Source organism: Nannobrachium achirus (assembly GCF_963921795.1).
Source record: "Nannobrachium achirus genome assembly, chromosome: 18".
Taxonomy (NCBI): domain Eukaryota; kingdom Metazoa; phylum Chordata; class Actinopteri; order Myctophiformes; family Myctophidae; genus Nannobrachium; species Nannobrachium achirus.
Genome location: NC_137825.1, coordinates 3546953 through 3568057, shown reverse-complemented (window position 1 = coordinate 3568057; position 21105 = coordinate 3546953). Strand labels below are relative to the sequence as shown.

Here is a 21105-nt window from a genome sequence, read left to right as displayed (position 1 = left end):
ATGGGATTTATGGCTCTTTGAATTGAGCCGGATCTCTGGGATCCGTTCCTTTCAAAGACCCGTTCAAAAGACTGGCTCGTTCTACTAGTTCTACTTTGTAGATTTTGATTATAATTACAAATAACTTCAACCCTATATACATACATTTATTTCTGACATACATAGGTTACATACCTGCCATTTGAAAATAGCAGATCTACAAGCTCACAATGTGTCGCAACGATTTGTCTACATTTTACTCATTGGAAAACCTGTGAAACAGGACATTCTGCATAATGAGTAGCCTACGTTATAATGTTGGTACTTTAAGTACATTTTGATACCAATACTTTTTTACTTTTACTCAAGTACATTAACATTCCAAACTTCTACTTCATTGCAGTATTGATATTTTTACTTAAAGGAGTCAACTTTTTCTTGAAAAACAGACTTTGTTTAAATCGGATGTAAATATTGTCGGCCCGACAATTACCTAAATGATTATTTTACTAATATTGTATACTTTTTGTGGTCATTTTTGAATAGAAACACATATTATGAAGCATGTTTTTTTTAATAAAATATTTTCGAAACATTATTTTTATTTTAGCGTCTGTTTTTCAAGAAAAAAGTTGACTATTGCTACTTTGAGTAAAGAATATGAGTACTTTTCCACCACTGTTCATTTACAAAAGGAACGACTCCCTACTGTGAACCGAATCATATCGTTCATTTCAAAGAGCCGTTCAAAAGACTCGGCTCGTGGTCTAACCTCCCATCATCTCTACCAGACCAGTCAGTCAGACAGACAGACAGACAGACAGACAACATGGCGGCTCCCAGCAGAAAGCAGCTGCTGCGCTTCCTCTGTCAGCTCGGAGGCTTCATTCTGACCCGCTTCGGCTTCTGGAACTGCTTCAGCTCCCTGATGCTGTTCGCTGAGCGGGCCGACGCTAAGAGGTGCGCTGTGTGTGTGTCTGTGTGTCACAACAACTACATGATGAATGATGATGATGCATGCCCTGGACTGGACTGGACTGGAGTCACTGTTTTCCACAGGTCACCGACGTCGGTGTGTCATGGAGCCCATGCGATACATTAGCAACCGTGATACACCGGCACTGGTGACCTGTGGAATAGTGTGACTCCAGGCGTCGCTGTGTTCGGTGGCTATACAACTAATGCAACAGCTATCGAATGTTATCTTCTAATACTGTTATTGTTTCTTTTAATGTATCAACTAATTAAATAATCGGAGAAGAATTATTTTAAATCGTTTTTTCATGTATCAATGAATTATCTTTTGGGAAGTGTACATCATGGTGTTCTCTAGGATAGGTCACCAATGTCGCTGTAACTGCTTAGTGGCTCTGTATAATGTATGTACACACAGACTAAGTGATTTTATAGACCAGGGGTCTTCAACGTTTTCAGGCCAAGGACCCCTTAGTTGAGAGAGAGATGAAGCAGGGACCCCCACAACCTGGTCATAGATTCCATTTAGTTTCATTGTTTGACAGCACAATCATCAGTGTATTTTGGATTCATGTCAATTTGTGTTTTCAGATATTTAACTACTTGAACCGTCAATACTTAATAAACTTGACCTTTTACTCTGTACTTAGTCTGCTCTTTTTCCCCCTCTACACCAAAGCTATACTAAAGTTCTCCGAATATGGACGCTATAGGGTTCAAGTGGTTAATATAACAAAGGAGAAAAAAAAAAGTTTCTATCACACAAAGATTTGGAGGACCCCCTGTAGTAACTCTGAGGACCCTCTAGGGGTCCCGGACCCCCTGTTGAAGACCCCCGTTATAGACTGTTAGAAAGTGATTAAAAACGTTTAATTAAGCCCCATCGTGGACATTGAGTAGATGGAAGTCTAACTAGTGTTCAGCTTCTATGTAGGATAATGCAGCAACCTTTTTGAAATAAAGTGCCATGTTTTTATTTTCTTGATAGTCAAGTCAGTGTGCCATGTCAACATATATTTGAATGACACGCCATCATTTTGATTGACAGGACATTGTTATAACAATCATTAGACAGATTATTTAATGAATGTAGAATTATGTGAAGGATGTCATTTGCTGTAAATTCAAACATGATTATTTCGGGGGTCACGGCCTGAAAAGGTTGAGAACCACTGGCATACACTACCAATTTCCCCCTTGGGATAATAAAGGTATCTATCTATCTATCTATCTACCTGTCTTTAGGCATTGCGCATAGGACTAACTAAGCGACCTGTTATTGAGCTGAATTATTGTTATATAATAGTCCTGGAAATAAGGTTAAATATTCTGTCAAAGTTTTGGAAATGAATTGGTAAAATGTGTGGGAACCCTCACATGAACACTGATCCTGTTTCAGCACTAGTCAACCCATTTAGGCCTAGAATTATTGAATGCTTTAACCAGTGAAAAATAGCAGATATACAAGCTCACAGCGCGGCACCGAGTGCCGCACTGCGAGCTTGTAGATCTGCTATTTTTGAAAAAGTCATGAAAATGTGTGCACATCTTTGAATATATGTATTTTCAAAGTGAACGGTTGTAACTCAAATTTTGCTTCTGGGGGGGTCCCTGGAACTATATATTTTGAGATGGGGGTCCGTGGCCAAATACATATCATTTTGGGGGTCCTTCACATGAAAAGGTTTGAGAACCACTGACTGATAGTAGTCTCTCAAGAACAGACTAACTGAGCTCCAGTTAAGCGAAAAGGACCTTTTCTTTGACGATGGCTGGCCAGATTGCTGACATAGAAACATAGGTTTTTTTCCAAAAATCTTAAAAGGATACAAAAGACACTTATAGAATCGGGTCAAAATTCTAATTTTCACGATTTTTCAAAAATAGAAGATCTACAAGCTCGCAGCGCGGCACTCGGTGCCGCGCTGTGAGCTTGTATATCTGCTATTTTTTATATTTAAAGCATAAAATATTGTGTCATAATGTGTTCAGGCCTAAACAGAGCTGCAGTACATGCTGGCATCATGACAGGCTGTGTGCAGACATATGGAATACATTTAACTCCATGCTGTAATTATGAGTTAAGAAGAGAATCACCCTGTCATTAACCTGATGGAGTCAGTGGTCCTTCAAACCACACTGGGTGGGAACCCCTTGTGTGAGAGAGAGATGAAGCAGGGACCCCTTATGTGAGAGAGATGAAGCAGGGACCCCTTATGTGAGAGAGATGAAGCAGGGACCCCTTATGTGAGAGAGAGATGAAGCAGGGACCCCTTATCTGAGAGAGATGAAGCAGGGACCCCTTATGTGAGAGAGATGAAGCAGGGACCCCTTAGCTGTAGAGAGATGAAGCAGGGACCCCTTATGTGAGAGAGATGAAGCAGGGACCCCTTATGTGAGAGAGAGATGAAGCAGGGACCCCTTATCTGAGAGAGATGAAGCAGGGACCCCTTATGTGAGAGAGATGAAGCAGGGACCCCTTAGCTGTAGAGAGATGAAGCAGGGACCCCTTAGCTGAGAGAGAGATGAAGCAGGGACCGCTTAGCTGTAGAGAGATGAAGCAGGGACCCCTTAGCTGAGAGAGAGATGAAGCAGGGACCCCTTAGCTGAGAGAGAGATGAAGCAGGGACCCCTTAGCTGTAGAGAGATGAAGCAGGGACCCCTTAGCTGAGAGAGAGATGAAGCAGGGACCCCTTATCTGAGCCGTTTGGCTTTGTATCGTATTGTTTTACAATTCATAATAATCGCTGGTATGGAATAATTTTGCAATGCAAATAATTGTCTAAATTATTAGTTTGGATAATAAGTTTTGTTCCATTCCAAAAAGCTACTCTTGGTCTATTGATAAATGTGTGTAATCTCTTTGTTCATGTCAAGGTGCGGGTTTGTCCATAATTATAATGTAACATGAGAATTACAGTCAGTGTTTAGTTCCATAATAATACATTTTTCCCTTAAAAAACTGCACTATTGACACGTTTCACACAGATTCAATTTCTTTGCTAAATAGTTACTTTATCGATTTTAAATCATTGAATCAAATCGCATCGTATCTCGCCAAGAATGAACCAATATCGTCCATGTATCGTATCGTCAACCATGTATTGTGCCGCGCTGCGAGCTTGTGGATCTGCTATTTTTGAAAAATTGTCAAAATTAGAATTTTGACCCGATTCTATAAGTGTCTTTTGAATCCTTCTAAGGTTTTTTGAAAAACCTATGTTTCTATGTCAGCAATCTGGCTGACCATCGTCAAAGAAAACCCTAAAGCCCGTATCAGAGCCGGGTCCGCGGTGGAAGGCTATCCACCGCTGTGTAGTGCCGTGTAGTCTTTTTGAGTCATAAAACTACAACGTTAACGCTCAAAAAGACTACACGGCACTACACCGCGGACCCGACTCTGATACGGGCTTAACCCTAACCCTTTTCACTTCAACTGGAGCTCAGTTAGTCTGTTCTTGGGAGACTACCATGTCAGTGGTTCTCAAACCTTTTCATGTGAAGGACCCCCAAAATGATACGTATTTGGCCACGGACCCCCATCTCAAAATATCTAGTTCCAGGGACCACCCCCAGAAGCAAAATTTGAGTTACAAACATTCGCTTTAAAAATACATATATTCAAAGATTTGCACACATTTTAACAACCTTTTCAAAAAATAGCAGATCTACAAGCTCGCAGCGCGGCACTCGGTGCCACGCTGTGAGCTTGTATATCTGCTATTTTTCACTGGTTAAAGCATTCAATAATTCTAGGCCTGAATGGGTTAATATCTCCGGGTTGTGTTTCCAGGAAGCCAGACATCCCGGTGCCCTACCTCTACGTGGACATGGGCGTGGCCGTGCTGTGTGCCAGCTTCATGTCGTTCGGGGTGAAGAGACGATGGTTCGCCCTGGCGTCCGCCGTCCAGCTGGCCGTCAGCACCTACGCCTCCTACGTGGGCGAACAGGTGCACTACGGGGACTGGCTTAAGGTGAGTCCTCTATGAACAGGTGCACTATGGGGACTGGCTTAAGGTGAGTCCTCTATGAACAGGTGCACTACGGGGACTGGCTTAAGGTGAGTCCTCTATGAACAGGTGCACTACGGAGACTGGCTTAAGGTGAGTCCTCTATGAACAGGTGCACTACGGGGACTGGCTTAAGGTGAGTCCTCTATGAACAGGTGCACTACGGAGACTGGCTTAAGGTGAGTCCTCTATGAACAGGTGCACTACGGAGACTGGCTTAAGGTGAGTCTTCTATGAACAGGTGCACTACGGAGACTGGCTTAAGGTGAGTCCTCTATGAACAGGTGCACTACGGAGACTGGCTTAAGGTGAGTCTTCTATGAACAGGTGCACTACGGAGACTGGCTTAAGGTGAGTCTTCTATGAACAGGTGCACTACGGAGACTGGCTTAAGGTGAGTCCTCTATGAACAGGTGCACTACGGAGACTGGCTTAAGGTGAGTCCTCTATGAACAGGTGCACTACGGAGACTGGCTTAAGGTGAGTCCTCTATGAACAGGTGCACTACGGAGACTGGCTTAAGGTGAGTCTTCTATGAACAGGTGCACTACGGAGACTGGCTTAAGGTGAGTCCTCTATGAACAGGTGCACTACGGAGACTGGCTTAAGGTGAGTCTTCTATGAACAGGTGCACTACGGAGACTGGCTTAAGGTGAGTCCTCTATGAACAGGTGCACTACGGAGACTGGCTTAAGGGGAGTCCTCTATGAACAGGTGCACTACGGAGACTGGCTTAAGGTGAGTCCTCTATGAACAGGTGCACTACGGGGACTGGCTTAAGGTGAGTCATCCTACACAGTGGTTGTCAACCCAGGGGGGTCCCCAAATTATTTCGGGGGGGTCCCCAGATGATTAACTACAGTGCAACATTGTTTTCCTCACTCAACAGTAAACAAACCAACATAAAGGTTACATGTATACAAACCAACTTAAAGGTTACGTGTATAGAGGGTATCTGCACATTTCTAAATTGACACTTTGAGGACTTTTTAATACCCAATAAAAATATTGAAAGGAGACATAACGCTTCCAGTAGGACATGTTATTGCTACTGCACCAAGGGAGCGGTTATCTCGCACTCATCGTTTCTATTTCCGTGCCCGAGACTGTTGACGGGGGCATTTGCAAATCACGGAGGCAACAGTCTGGCCACGCGAGACTACTCCTCCCCTGTCTCTTCCTGATTGGTCATTGCTGTGTCCTTCAGGTGAACATGTACTCCAGGGCTCTGATTGGTCATTGCTTTGTCCTCAGGTGCGCATGTACTCCAGGGCTCTGATTGGTCATTGCTGTGTCCTTCAGGGCTCTGATTGGTCATTGCTGTGTCCTCAGGTGCGTATGTACTCCAGGGCTCTGGCCATCGTGGGAGGCTTCCTCATTCTGGCAAGTGGAGCAGGAGAGGTCTACAGACAGAAACCCAGGACCAGATCTCTGCAGTCCACTGGACAGGTGTTCCTGGGGGTCTACCTCATCTGCATGGTGAGAGAGCTCTGTGTGTGTGTAGATAGATACCTTTATTATGATAGTTAGATATGATAATGATAGTTACCTACTCCTCCCGCGAGGGAAATTCAGATATCGCAGCCCAACCCAGCTGCTTTTTTTTAATCAGCTTTAACCCAGCTGAACTCAACCCAGTGATGCCCACAAGGAGCGCAAGGGGGAAGGGGAGCAGTGGTAGCTGGAGCAGGGAATCGTACCTGCGACCTCTGGGGCCTCCGGAGTCCTAGGTATGGACACTAACCACTCAGCCACCACTGCTCAGGGGGGAAATCAGTTGCCCAGAGGCAGCACAGCAGTTTAAGGTTACTAGTCTGGGATCACTTCACTTTTCGGGCTTGTAACCGGTCTGGAGCGGAAACCAATTTGGCCGGAACTATCCAACGGAAACAGTTTTAACCCAAAATATTCCCCTGCGCTCAAGGACATACTTTTAGGGCCTACCTAATAAACTCCTTGATGCGGAGTAGTTTTGCTTTTGAAAAATTTGTTTGGTATATGCATCTTTTAGTCCAACTGTTAGCGACTGGCAAGACTACACTAGGCTACTCCAGCATTTTAATATGGATTGGGGAAACAAACGGAGGGACCAAATCAAAGCGACGCCGCTTCTTCTAGTGGTTTCCGCGCTTTAGGCGTAAACCAAACAGCCTGTTGTGAACGAACACCGGCTAAGCCTGGTAGGCGAGGTTATAAGGTTACAAGTTACAAAGAAGTAGGAAAAAGAAAAACAGTACGTTAATCCAAAGAGCAAGCACAAAAAAAGAAGAATATAAACATAAAATGCAGAAAAGCTATTGCAAAAAAAGAACATACCGGTATACATAAAGTGACCATGAAACATTCAACGCTCATAAGTGACACGTCACACACACACAAAAAAAGCTATACTCAAAGCACAACTTAACAAACAGTGCCAAACAAAAAAAAGTGCACATAACAGTCAATGCTAGTCAATGCAACACAAGTATCACACCGCCATATCAACACAGCAATAGTACACAGTACAACCAACACAGCCCAATAGTGCAGGGCCAGAAAATAGGTGACCAAAGACAGTGCAAGAATATATATATTATTTTCCTTTTTTAAGCAATAATGGGAGCCACAGAAAGACGCCACAGCAACCCTCTCAGGGAAAAGTACATTAGAGGTCAGAGTCAGTACAACTTTAGTTCCAGTAGTGCAAGGTAACAGTTGTCCTAGGTAATCCTGTTAGGCCTTGGCAAGCGACCATCATGAGTCTCGTTGTATTGCTTGAGAGCGACCGGCACAAAGGACTTTCCAAGTCTCTCGCACCTCTGTCCTGGGTAGCGGAAACGGTGTGTGTGTGTGTGTGTGTGTGTGTGTGTGTGTGTGTGGGTGTGGGTGTGTGTGTGTGTGTGTGTGTGTGTCAGTGTTGTTTTTGACAGTAAATTTTGATTTAGTTTTAGTCATAATTTAGTCACCTGAAAAGTTTTAGTTTTAGTCTAATTTTAGTCGACTAAATATCGTACGTTTTTAGGCGACTAAATCTACAGTTGATTTAGTCAACTGAAATGTATTTTGGCAGGCCTTGATGGCATCGTAATGACTGATGTTACACTGCGCTGCGACACGTTGTGAGCTTGTAGATCTGTTATTTTCAGCACGCAACACCTGAGAGCAACCAAACATAAAATGACTCTCTTCTCCACTAGTCCCTCCCTAACGTTTTAGTCTAGTTTTCATTTTGTTGACGAAATTGTCATTATATTTAGTCTTAGTTTTAGTCATCACAGCTTAGTTTTTATTTAGTTTTTAACTGTTACAATCTAAAATATGAACCCTTGTTGTAAAAAAATTAAGTTGTCCTTTAAGTATAGAGCCCTGGCGAACCCCCAGGCAAATTATACTTGCCACCTCCTCGTATAGCAGTGTCATATGACACAGATGTAATCACTATCTTATGTCCATAGCAGTGTCACATGACACAGATGTAATCACTATCTTATGTCTGTTTGGGAGGGGTGGTGGGCATCTGTTTGTATTCACACAGTGGTAGTGGCTCAGGGGTAGAGTGGCACTTTGGTAACCGAAAGGTTCCCAGTTCGATCCTGGGCTCCCGCAGAGTTAGGTGCCGTCCTGACTAGGCGCGGTCACCGCCTCCTAGCGATTCATTTTCAGTGAGAGGCGGGCGGCTTTTTCGGCCGCGCAGCAAAGTTTTGGGGCGGCGAGGCAAGCGGGCGGCGGTCCCGTGAAATCCCCCGCGAGCGTGCTCGTTTGTGCATGCGTACGCGGGGCGGCGAGAGATGGATTGTGTTCATCTTTGTGAAATACCGCGCAGCGTTTACTCACTGAGCGAGTGTGTTTGGGTCTCACCGCGGTGCGGCCACCGCTGATCCTAGCGGCTGCCCCGACGGCAACCGTGCTTAGTCTGGAGGGCACCCTAGTGTGGAAAGACTCTGAACTCTGCAACGCACCATTTATCATTTTACCATTCATCCCACATGTAGTGATCTTTATGTGACCTCCAGACATCCTATTCCAAGGGACAAATCCTATGTATGACCTTAGTAAAAGAGTTGTGTCAGAGTGGGTGAAAAAAGACCTCCTTGTTGTAGATTCATTAATAGAAAGCACTAGAATAGAAAAGAACGAGCTCCCTCATATCGAGAAGAATAGAGGGCTGTTAAAAGGTCTTTAAATTGAATCATATCTCTGTGTGGAATGTGTGGATATTAAATTATAATCTATTATTAATGTGTGGACATTACTATCGCTGAATTATAATCTATTATTAATGTGTGGACATTACTATCGCTGAATTATAATCTATTTATTACTCCTTTTTCTGCTTTCAACCACTTTACAACACGTATGGGGATCCTGTAAGATTGTATCAACAGTTCCCTTTTGAGTGATGTTTATATTTTAATAAAAATCACACCGAGGGTGAAGTGAGCAGCGCTATTCATGAGATAATCTCCAATCGCAGCGTGTCCTGCGAAGCTTGGCCAATGGGACCCTAGCGTACAAAAACACTTTGAGCCCCTGACATTTTTGAACAGGTTTTTCCCCAGCAGTTTTTGACCAGACCCAGTTTTGGACCGGCTCAACAGCTCAACAAACTTTGAGCCGGTCTGCCGGCTTGTGCCAGGATGTAGGCAATGATGTAGGCATGATGTCGCCGCGCTTCAGTTTATTTAAGCGTGGCTCCCTTACATTGTTGATTTTGTCGACTAAAACTATGACGAAAAATGTTTGTCGACTGCGTTTTTTTCACTGATGAAGACTAAATAAAAACTAAACAAAAACTAAGCTGTGATGACTAAAACTAAGACTAAATAAATTGACAATTTCGTCAACAAAATAAAAACTAGACTAAAACGTTAGGGAGGGACTAGTGGAGAAGAGTCATTTTATGTTTGGTTGCTCTCAGGTGTTGCGTGCTGAAAATTGCCGATCTACGCGTTGTGAGCTTGTAGATCGGCTATTTCAGTCAAATCAGTCATTGCGATGCCATCAAGGCCTGCCAAAATACATTTTAGTTGACTAATTCAACTGTGGATTCAGTCAACGAAAATATTATGATATTTAGTCGACAAAAATTAGACTAAAACTAATACTTTTCAGGTGACTAAATTATGACTAAAACTAAATGACATTTTATTCAAAAGACTATGACTAAAACTAAATCAAAATGTGCTGTCAAAAACAACAGTGCTTTTTGACCGGACAAAGCCACATTTTGGAGCTAGAGCTCCTGTTTCGAGCACCACTCAAGTATATCATTTTGGCCTTCATTATAATTTTTGATCAACTCAAATACATGCAGTATTGCATACATATTATTGCAGTGGTCCAGGGACCCTCTGGGGTTACAAATGGACCCTTACGGGTCTGTGACTCTTGAGAGTAGAGCCCAACCGATATATCGGTTGTTTTTGGACCCCGATGTCGGTATTTGGACATCGGTCATTATCTCTCCGATGTATCGGTCGTTTTTATTATTATTTATTATTAGACCACCATATGATGACATTTAGCCACTCAGACCCAAAACAAGAATATATTGTCGTTGCCCGTAAGGATCCATTGGGTTTCATTTTAACACTCATGAGTTAAAGATCTTATAAAGGGTCCATTTGGTTACCAAATCTCCCTCTGTGGTCCCCGGACCTTTGGTTAAAAAAAGGAAAAAAAGGTTTTGAAGGCAAGACGTTTTTGAAATCTAGGCTAGTTATTATTTTATATTATTACAAAACATTGGTTAAACATCGGCAATCGGCGGTCTAGCACTCTCCATCGGCAAGCATCGGTCACAAAATAGGGTATCGGTCGGGCTCTACTTGAGAGTGTACAAATCAAAACCTGATAGAAAATCTAAGCAATTACCTGATTGACCATAGCAAGATTACTGGTCAACCAACCAAATCATCCTTCAATGTGTGTTCCTTGTATAACCAACGCAGTACCTCCTCCCTCCACCAGGTGTACTCGTTGCAGCACAGCAAGGAGGACCGTCTGGCCTACCTGGACCACCTCCCCGGGGGGGAGCTGAGCGTCATGCTGCTGGTGCTGCTGTTTGGAGTCCTGGCTCTGGCCTTCCTGTCCGGCTGCTACATCCCTCTGGCTGCACAGGTTGGTTTAACCCATCTAGACTTAGCGTCATGATGCTGGTGCTGCTGTTCAGAGTCCTGGCTCTGGCCTTCCTGTCAGGCTGCTACATCCCTCTGGCTGCACAGGTTAGTTTAACTGTTGTCCTACATCCCTCTGGCTGCACAGGTTGGTTTAACTGTTGTCCTACATCCCTCTGGCCTCACAGGTTGGTTTAACTGTTGTCCTACATCCCTCTGGCTGCACAGGTTAGTTTAACTGTTGTCCTACATCCCTCTGGCCTCACAGGTTGGTTTAACTGTTGTCCTACATCCCTCTGGCTGCACAGGTTAGTTTAACTGTTGTCCTACATCCCTCTGGCCGCACAGGTTGGTTTAACTGTTGTCCTACATCCCTCTGGCTGCACAGGTTAGTTTAACTGTTGTCCTACATCCCTCTGGCTGCACAGGTTGGTTTAACCCATCTATCATAGTCTATCTATATAGTCTATCTAGTCTATCATGATGCTGGTGCTGCTGTTCAGAGTCCTGGCTCTAGCCTTCCTGTCAGGCTGCTACATCCCTCTGGCCTCACAGGTTAGTTTAACTGTTGTCCTACATCCCTCTGGCTGCACAGGTTAGTTTAACTGTTGTCCTACATCCCTCTGGCTGCACAGGTTAGTTTAACTGTTGTCCTACATCCCTCTGGCTGCACAGGTTAGTTTAACTGTTGTCCTACATCCCTCTGGCTGCACAGGTTAGTTTAACTGTTGTCCTACATCCCTCTGGCTGCACAGGTTAGTTTAACTGTTGTCCTACATCCCTCTGGCTGCACAGGTTAGTTTAACTGTTGTCCTACATCCCTCTGGCCTCACAGGTTAGTTTAACTGTTGTCCTACATCCCTCTGGCCTCACAGGTTAGTTTAACTGTTGTCCTACATCCCTCTGGCTGCACAGGTTAGTTTAACTGTTGTCCTACATCCCTCTGGCTGCACAGGTTAGTTTAACTGTTGTCCTACATCCCTCTGGCTGCACAGGTTAGTTTAACTGTTGTCCTACATCCCTCTGGCTGCACAGGTTAGTTTAACTGTTGTCCTACATCCCTCTGGCTGCACAGGTTAGTTTAACTGTTGTCCTACATCCCTCTGGCCTCACAGGTTAGTTTAACTGTTGTCCTACATCCCTCTGGCCTCACAGGTTAGTTTAACTGTTGTCCTACATCCCTCTGGCTGCACAGGTTAGTTTAACTGTTGTCCTACATCCCTCTGGCTGCACAGGTTAGTTTAACTGTTGTCCTACATCCCTCTGGCTGCACAGGTTAGTTTAACTGTTGTCCTACATCCCTCTGGCTGCACAGGTTAGTTTAACCCATCTATCATAGTCTATCTATATAGTCTATCTAGTCTAACATGATGCTGGTGCTGCTGTTCAGAGTCCTGGCTCTGGCCTTCCTGTCCGGCTGCTACATCCCTCTGGCTGCACAGGTTGGTTTAACCCATCTAGACTTAGGCCTAGGATTATTGAATGCTTTAACCAGTGAAAAATGTACCTGACTGCGCCAGATGGTGGCAGTAGTGCGTACCGCCCTACTTTACCATCTGAGATCTCTCGGGGAGATTTGATAACACTCGTAAAGTCCCGGGCCGGACCAATCAGCGGCAGCTACGGGCGGGCTCTGAACGGCTCTGAGCCAATAGAGTCTGATTGCAGACCACGTGGAAACCCAGGAGGCGGAGTCTGGGTGTAACGTCATGCAGACAGGCCAATATGAGTGGTTGGAGTTGGCACTCCCAGACTGTGATAGACAGACAGCCACATCCAATCACCTGCTAAAGAATTTGAAAAAATGGCCCGCCCCTTACATCGAGTCTGCCCGAGCGATCCCAGATGATGGAAAGTAGAGCGGTATGCAGCCAGGCAAACGCACTTGCTGCCATCATCTGGCGCAGTCAGGTTAGTGAAAAATAGCAGATATACAAGCCAAAAGACACTTATAGAATCGGGTCCAAATTCAGTTTTTCACGATTCTTCAAAAATGGCAGATCTACAAGCTTGCAGCGCGGCACTCGGTACCACGCGCCCACACCCTAGGTGGGGTTGGCGAAAGGGCCTTTCTGTGTGGAGTTTGCATGTTCTCCCCGTGTCTCCTAGGGCTGATACCCTCACAAAAACATGCAGTAATCCTGGTCTCAATAATGCCTCCCCCTGGCCAGCCGGGGCACTTGATGGAGGGAAAAGGAACTGTTTGGAATAACGTGTTCCTTCCACACGTCCAACCGGGGAAACTGCTCCCTGTCAGGTGATAAGAAGCGGCCTGCTCACTCCTCGTGCACTGAAGGAAGCATGAGCTCAGTTCAGGGCCCTCCCCAGGTTGGCAGAGGGAGAGCAGAGCCCAGGATTACAGCTTAGGCAACTGGCACTGGGTGAAAAATGGGTTGCAAAATCGTGGGATAAAATACATTTTTTTTATAATACATTATATTCCCCAGGTCCTGGCCACTGCGCTGCCCCTAGTGGTGTGTTAGTGTAATAATTAGGGATGTCACGATACCAGAAATCTAGTAGTCGGTACCAATACCATTGAAATTCCACGATTCTCGATACCATTTCGATACCACGATAAAAATAAAAAATAAACCCCATGTAGTTCAACATACACTCCTTTATTAGAAGTGAACAACAAACAACAATACTGTATGCTTAAACAGAAGTTGCACGTAGCTTTAAATGATTAAAATAAAATACTGTGCATGTAGCCTTAAAAAAATGTATCATTAATAAAATCAAAGTGTTGGCTGTGTGTGTGTTGCTGCTGCTGGCTTTGCTCTGGCCTGTCCTCCCTGTCAAAGTCCTCCTCTGGCTGATACTGTGAAAAGAACATTGAGATTTCAGTTAGTAGGTGTAGCTAAGTGACTGACTACAGCAACAATATGAAAACAGCATAGGCTGTAATAACACACACACACACACACACACACACACACACACACACACACACACACACACACACACACACACACACACACACACACACACACACAGTGCAAGCAGTCATTCAATGATGAAACCATTTTTAGTGATATTTATTACAAATCATAGCCCATTACAACCACACACACACAGACACACACACACACACACACACACACACACACACACACACACACACACACACACACACACACCCTATTATTACAACCGCACGCACGCACACACACACACACACACATAATCCTAGCGTAAAAAAAAAGTCTAGAACATTGGCCAAACATCAATGCCAGCCTTCTCAAACAAAGAATAACGTGCATTATTCCAGCGTTTTTTAACGTTACGTTAGGCGAGTTACGTTAGGCGATACAGTAAATGAGCTGCCTTGCAACTTTATGTAACTTTATGCGGGACAGAAGGGGGCTGCTCTCCGTGAAGAGGCTGGACACAACGTAACGTTACTTTGCCAGGCAGCTCATTTACTGTGTGGGCTCACCATAGTAACGTTATTAGATATGGACAACATTGATTACACGTGAATTCAAATGCACTCACCTTGAATTCTTTGTACAAGTCTGGATGTCGGTCTTTTAGATGTTTCGCTAGTTGGATGTGTTCCCCCCCCCCCCCCTTTCGTATGGAAACGGTTACGGGCCGGCATACAGGTTTTTGACGATCAACTATTAATCCCTGCTCATCCTCGAATGCAAAGTACTATACGCGACTTTTGTTTAGTTTTTCTTCTCAAGGGGCAGCTGTCGCTGCTGGTTGGAGACGACGCGATGCAGATGCGTGTGCCGCCGCCATGTTGCATGTTGTTGTTTTTCTCCTTAAAGCGTGGTAGGCCACGTAACGTTATCACAGCATCAGACCCTACATATTATCTTGTTTATTATTGTGATGTTATCTGCTTATTGTAAGTCGCTTTGGATTAAAAGCGTCTGCTAAATGCCTAAACTGTAAACTGTAAACTGCTGTGAGGGTTGTACGTGTGTCTCCGACTGCCTGCTGTGAGGGTTGCCAGATAACCGCTCATTTACAGCCCAAAAACAACACAAAAGAAGCGGCCAGATCTGGCATCTCGGTACCAACGGTACTTCGGTACTACCGTACTTGTAGAAAAGTCAGTACCGTACCGTCACCATTTGGCATCGAGTTGGTACCGAAGTATCGGTTCTGGTGACAAGCCTAGTAATAATACTGTATGTTCCTCACTGCACTGCCCCTAGTGGTGTGTTAGTGTAATAATACTTTATATTCCCCACTGCACTGCCCCTAGTGGTGTGTTAGGGTAATAATACTGTATATTCCCCACTGCACTGCCCCTAGTGGTGTGTTAGGGTAATAATACTGTATGTTCCTCACTGTGCTGCCCCTAGTGGTGTGTTAGGGTAATAATACTGTATATTCCTTTAGGTCCTGGCCACTGCACTGCCCCTAGTGGTGTGTTAGGGTAATAATACTGTATGTTCCTCACTGCACTGCCCCTAGTGGTGTGTTAGGGTAATAATACTTTATGCTCCTCACTGCACTGCCCCTAGTGGTGTGTTAGGGTAATAATACTTTATGCTCCTCACTGCACTGCCCCTAGTGGTGTGTTAGGGTAATAATACTTTATGCTCCTCACTGCACTGCCCCTAGTGGTGTGTTAGGGTAATAATACTTTATGTTCTTTCAGGTCCTGGCCACTGCACTGCCCCTAGTGGTGTGTTAGGGTAATAATACTTTATATTCCCCAGGTCCTGGCCACTGCGCTGCCCCTAGTGGTGCTTCTGATCGACGGGAACCTGGGCTACTGGCACGGCACGCTAACTATGCACCTGTTTACAATACTCTATGTTCCTTCAGGTTACTGAATTTCCCCCTTGGGATAATAAAGGTATCTATCTATCTATCCAGGTCTTGGCCACTGCGCTGCCCCTAGTGGTGCTTCTCATCGACGGTAACCTGGGCTACTGGCACGGCACGCGGCGGGTGGAGTTCTGGAACCAGATGAAGCTGATTGGTCACAACGTGGGCGTGTTCGGAGCCCTGCTCATCCTGGCCACCGACGGCTGACCCGCCGTGGGGGTCACAGGGTCATAGGGTCAGAGGTCACAGCCAGGGGTGACCCGGAGGAGTGGGATGGACCTGAGAGGTGGTCTGCTGGGCACCGTGGGGTTAAAGGAGCAGTTCACCCCAAAAATGACTATTTTTCTTTTATTGATTACTCCTGATGCTTGAGTTCAATAATATTTTTAGTTTTTTTGTCGCACTCTTAACTCATTGAGTGCCAATCCCGAACTAGTTCGGCTTTATTTGCGGTTACCAGAGTGCCAATCCCGAACTAGTTCGGCTTTAAAAAAAAAAAAAAAAAAAATCCTGCAATCCAGGATCTTTAGAGCTCATTTTCTCTGTTCCATATTCCATGCATGAGGTGTGCAAGGTTTAATCATGGCTAAGTTGATGAAAATCTAAATCTAAAATGCTTGGTAGCCAATAGCTAACTTCAAGCTAACTTCATCCTCTTCCTGTACATGCACAAAGGAAAGTGTTCTGGCAAGTCATGGCTCCAGGGCTTGGGCATGCATTACCAGCATATCTCTATTATTCTATGGCCACTGGGCGCTCTCTAGTGGTGATAGGGTGGCATTAAATGAGTTTTAACACTAATGTTGCTATCAATTAAATCTCTTTGAAGGTCCAAGTTGCCATGGTCTCCATAGACTTCCATGTAATTCATAGTCCAAGGATCATGCACGCCCATGCCTAATCATGCACCACGTGTGTGCACGCTGTTCACAGCTTTCAAACAAAAAAATCCGCTTGGAAATCCGTTCAGGCATTCATGAGCTAGCAGCCATTATGTTTTCTTCAAATGTAAACAAACATGGCTGCCATGTTTTTTTTTTTAAACGGCCCAAACTCTGGAAACTCGGGGTTGGCACCAGACAGGTTAAGATAAAAAAATATATATTATAGTAAATTTACTGCCATTGATTCCGGATGGGTCCGGAATCAATGGAGGTAAATTTATTGTAATCAAATTATTGTCTTAGGAATGCGAATAAAAACTAAAACATATTATTGAACTCAAGTCTCCATGGTGTGAGTAATCAATAAAGAAAAGTCATTTTGGGGGTGAACTACTCCTTTAAACTGGCTGTTATTTCCCAAATGTCAAAAAATAAATGTATGTTTTGGGAAGTGTTTCTGAAATGAGGGAGAAAGTGACCTGATTGGAACATGCTTGGAACGTCTGACGTTTAAGGATATCTGCTCTGTCGGATGGAAACCTACTTTTCAGGGTTCAAATTCAAAACCATCAAAAATAGCAGATCTACAAGCCTCGAAACACGTGGCTTCGCACTGTGTTTGGAGCTTGTGGATCTGCTTTTGTGTGACACTGTAGCAGTGATCAGGTAGGACGTTAATTTACGAGAAAAAAAAGAGAAAATCGCTAAACGTTAAAACAAGGTGTAAAACCTGAGTCTCGCCTGACATTCTGGCAATGAGGTGAAGGGTCAGTTCAGATGGATCATGCATGTTCACATCATGTTTACTTTACCTTATTATAGTATAGTACTTGTCCCACTTTATTCCATCCATCCTTCTTTCTGTCTTTCTCTTCCTAGACCAGGGGTTCCAAATCCTTTTTGTCTCAGGGCACCCCATCAAATTCACCTTTGAATTGATTTTCTCCATTGACTTTAAGTAAAAATTAAAACTTTTCCCAAATATGGAGATGATCGACTGATAACATATATTTCTGGCATCATAGACCACATGAGACTGACCCAGTATGTCCATATATGGGCATTCCAAGATAATATGGGCTTAATATTGATGACATGAATCTCCATTTATGGGCATAAAAGGGACGAGGAGGGAACAGTTAGCACCGCTCAAGTGTGACTCTCCTCAAGGCAACCACACTTGTGATTTCCAGTTGCATATTTCTAGTTTCAGATCATTTTCCAAAGCATGCTTTTTATTCTGTACTTTTTCAAATGTTGGGAAAATAATGTCCAGTTTCACGTGGAGGTGCCCAGAGCTCTCCTGTACCTGATTGGCTCTACAATGTCCTCAGGGACGTGCTGGCCACTGGGAAAAGCGGGCCAACTCCCGATCGGCCGGTTCATTCCCGGCCGGTCCAGGCTGGCCATTATAGGAAAAAAATAGAAAAATAAAATGTCAGCCTTCGTTCCATTTTGGGGGCTGGGCGGCCAACAAAGTAAATTGTCACTGTCAGGCAGAAACCTCGTATCTCCAAGTTTCAAATTTGTAAAAAAAAATTCTCGCAAAGCAAAGCCCTGCTTCATCACACAAGGCCGTTGCACAAAAGTAGTGAAAACAGCAGATCTACAAGCACACAACGCCTCGCACCGCGAGGCGTTGTGTGCTTGTAGATCGTCTGTTTTCACTAGTTTAACATTTTTCTTTTAAATGATAAATACAAAACGAACGGTTTTGGACATACAAGGTTTCCACCCGACAACGACGAAATATAACTCATGTAATTGGCCCACTGGCTTGTCACTTGTCATGATCTGAAATGGCAAATCTTTGAGTAGCAGCAGCGCTCTCTCTATAGCGCGCAATGAGGGCCTCTACAACTCTTTTTTCCCGGGCTGAATCAGGGGCCCAGCACGTCCCTGAACGTCCTCTAAAGACAGGCTGCAGAGACGCCTGCGTTGAAATAAGTCGGTTCTTCTGACTTGTATTCACGCACCGAAGGAGTTCCTTCATCTCTCCACGTTGTCTCAGGACCGGCCGTCACACCCCCAAGTGTAAAGGTGGTTGCACACTGCTGCGTTTTTCGGGCCGAATATCGGAGGGAATTTCGGAGAACGCAAATAAAAAAATCAACCTCAAGTTATGTCAGTCACGTTTGCACACTGCCGCCCGTTTCGCGCACCACTCAGCTCTCTCTATCTCCCTCTCTCTCCTTGCCCTGAAAAACGCATTTCGCAACGAAAAACCACCTTAACACTCGATCTTACCTGGTAGAGGTGGATCGTCTATTTTCGTCCAATAAGAGGGCCTTAAAGGGGGATGTATCTTTAAGCAGGTTTTGTAGTTTTCTTTCCACCAGTTCAGGTTAAAAAAACTACAGCTGGTTAAAACATGGCTGACCTTATAGTACACCGTGATGTAAGCAACACAGCTGCATAAGGCTGTCCTTATAGTACACAGTGATGTACTGTAAGCAAAACCTGAGGCCGATTTGTTTGTGAAAAACATTGGTTAAAAATCTAATCTGGTCCCTGGAACGAAATATTTTCAGATGGGGGTCCGTGGTCAAATGCATTATAATTCTAGGTGGTCCTTGACATGAAAAACTTTGAGAACCACTGACAGAGAAACATAGTTTTATTATTTTTATTTTTTCAGAAAACGGTTATGATCTAGAACAGTTGGTTCTCAACCAGTGGGTCGGGACTCCCAGGGGGGTCCCCAAATTGTTTTAGGGGGTCCCCAGATGATTAACTTAATGTGCAACATTGTTTTCTCACTCAACAGTAAACAAACCACCATGACGTTAGAGTGTATAGAGGGTATCTGCACATTTAAGGACGTTTTAATACCTCTAAAATGACAAATTAAACATTGGCCAAATTGTCAAATATTAGAGGCAGAAATTGTGAAAATAGCAGATCTACATGCTCACAACGCCTCGCGTTTGCGAGGCGTTGTGAGCATGTAGATCTGCTATTTTCACAATAGAACCGTGTCATACAGAATGTAATGCCTCAACTCTTAGTGCTCGTCAGGGTGCTGGGGGGGTCCCCAGTTAAAATTTGATTATTTTGGGGGTCCCCGGCCTGAAAAGGTTGAGACCCCCTGCTCTAGAAGACTCGGGTCTAAATGGTGTAATTAGCTGCAGCTGTGTCGCTTGCCAGCCTGCCATGTTTTTAATCTGTTGTAGTTTTTTAACCCGGAAAAAAGAAAACTACAAAACCTGCCAAAATGCTTTTAAATGTTGTTTTGATTGTGGGTTGCCTAGCAACGATCAGCGGTGCTTTAGCAAGGGGAATATAAATAAGAACGATGCTTCCATTCTGCAGTTTGTTTTCTTTATATACATTTGTATAATTTATTTAGGTTCATGTTTACATTTATTTCTTAACGTACGTTTGTTTTACGCCCTGAAACCTGACACTGGGCGTGGCATGGGTAGCAGCTATTAAAGGGATATTTCACTTTAAAAGTCAATTTGAAACATAAAAGCCAGGGTAGCCTTTTAAAAGGATCCCTGGCTAATACGACAAATATGCCTTAATACGTTATAATGGTCATCTATAACTACAATGTAAAATTAAACACCTTAAATATTTGAATAGCTATTCTTTTTCACTCATTAGGGGAAATGCCTGTCACAAGTTGATGATGTCATAAATGTCGTGTGATCTATCCCTATGGAATTTATGTTATGCATGTGCAAATAAAATAAAAACACTTTTGAAATATTGATTTGATGCTCACATAGGAAGTATTTTGTTTTATTTTATTTGCACATGCATGCCATAAATTCGGGATAGATCAGACATGACGACAGGCATTTCCCCTACTGAGTGAAAGATTAGCTATTTCTAGAAAAATAAAATATTTAAGGTGTTTTTAATTTTACATTGTAGTTATAGAGGACAATTATAATGTATTTAAGGCATATTTGTCATATCAGCCAGGGTTCCCTTTAAAAAAGATCCCTGTGTAAGTGTTCTAAAGTGAAATACTCAACATTTGTGGGGAGTGGGTTTAAAAAGAAGTGTGTCTTATTGTCAGGTATTTTTTACAACATTGTGGTGGGAGGAAATAAAGAGATATTTTGTAACGTTTCTGTATTGTTTTTGTTGCATCGCTGCAGCTACACACGTTTTGTAGACAACACTTTTTGTATCAAACTGAACGCTACGTTTATCGCTTATGGCGTTGTCGCGGCAACGCGTCGCTCCCGCCAACGAGGCTTTTCTGCTGTTCGTCGCCGTCTGGACGAAACCTCACATCTCCAGATTTACAGTTCTACTGTTAGTTTATTAAACCTCACATCTCCAGATTTATAGATTCTACTGTTAGTTTATTAAACCTCACATCTCCAGATTTATAGTTCTACTGTT

At 43.8% G+C, this 21105-nt stretch overlaps 1 protein-coding gene across 1 annotated transcript; it reads left to right on the top strand.

Annotated features, from left to right (window-relative positions):
• Nucleotides 1–807: 807 nt before the first annotated feature.
• tmem101 (transmembrane protein 101) lies at nt 808–18315 on the top strand. Its single transcript, XM_080748218.1, has 5 exons — nt 808–939; nt 4748–4928; nt 6297–6443; nt 10917–11066; nt 15908–18315. Exons 1-5 carry the CDS (start codon nt 809–811, stop codon nt 16064–16066), a joined length of 768 nt encoding a protein of 255 aa, XP_080604344.1. The 5' UTR covers nt 808; the 3' UTR covers nt 16067–18315.
• The last annotated feature ends 2790 nt before the right edge of the window (nt 18316–21105 follow it).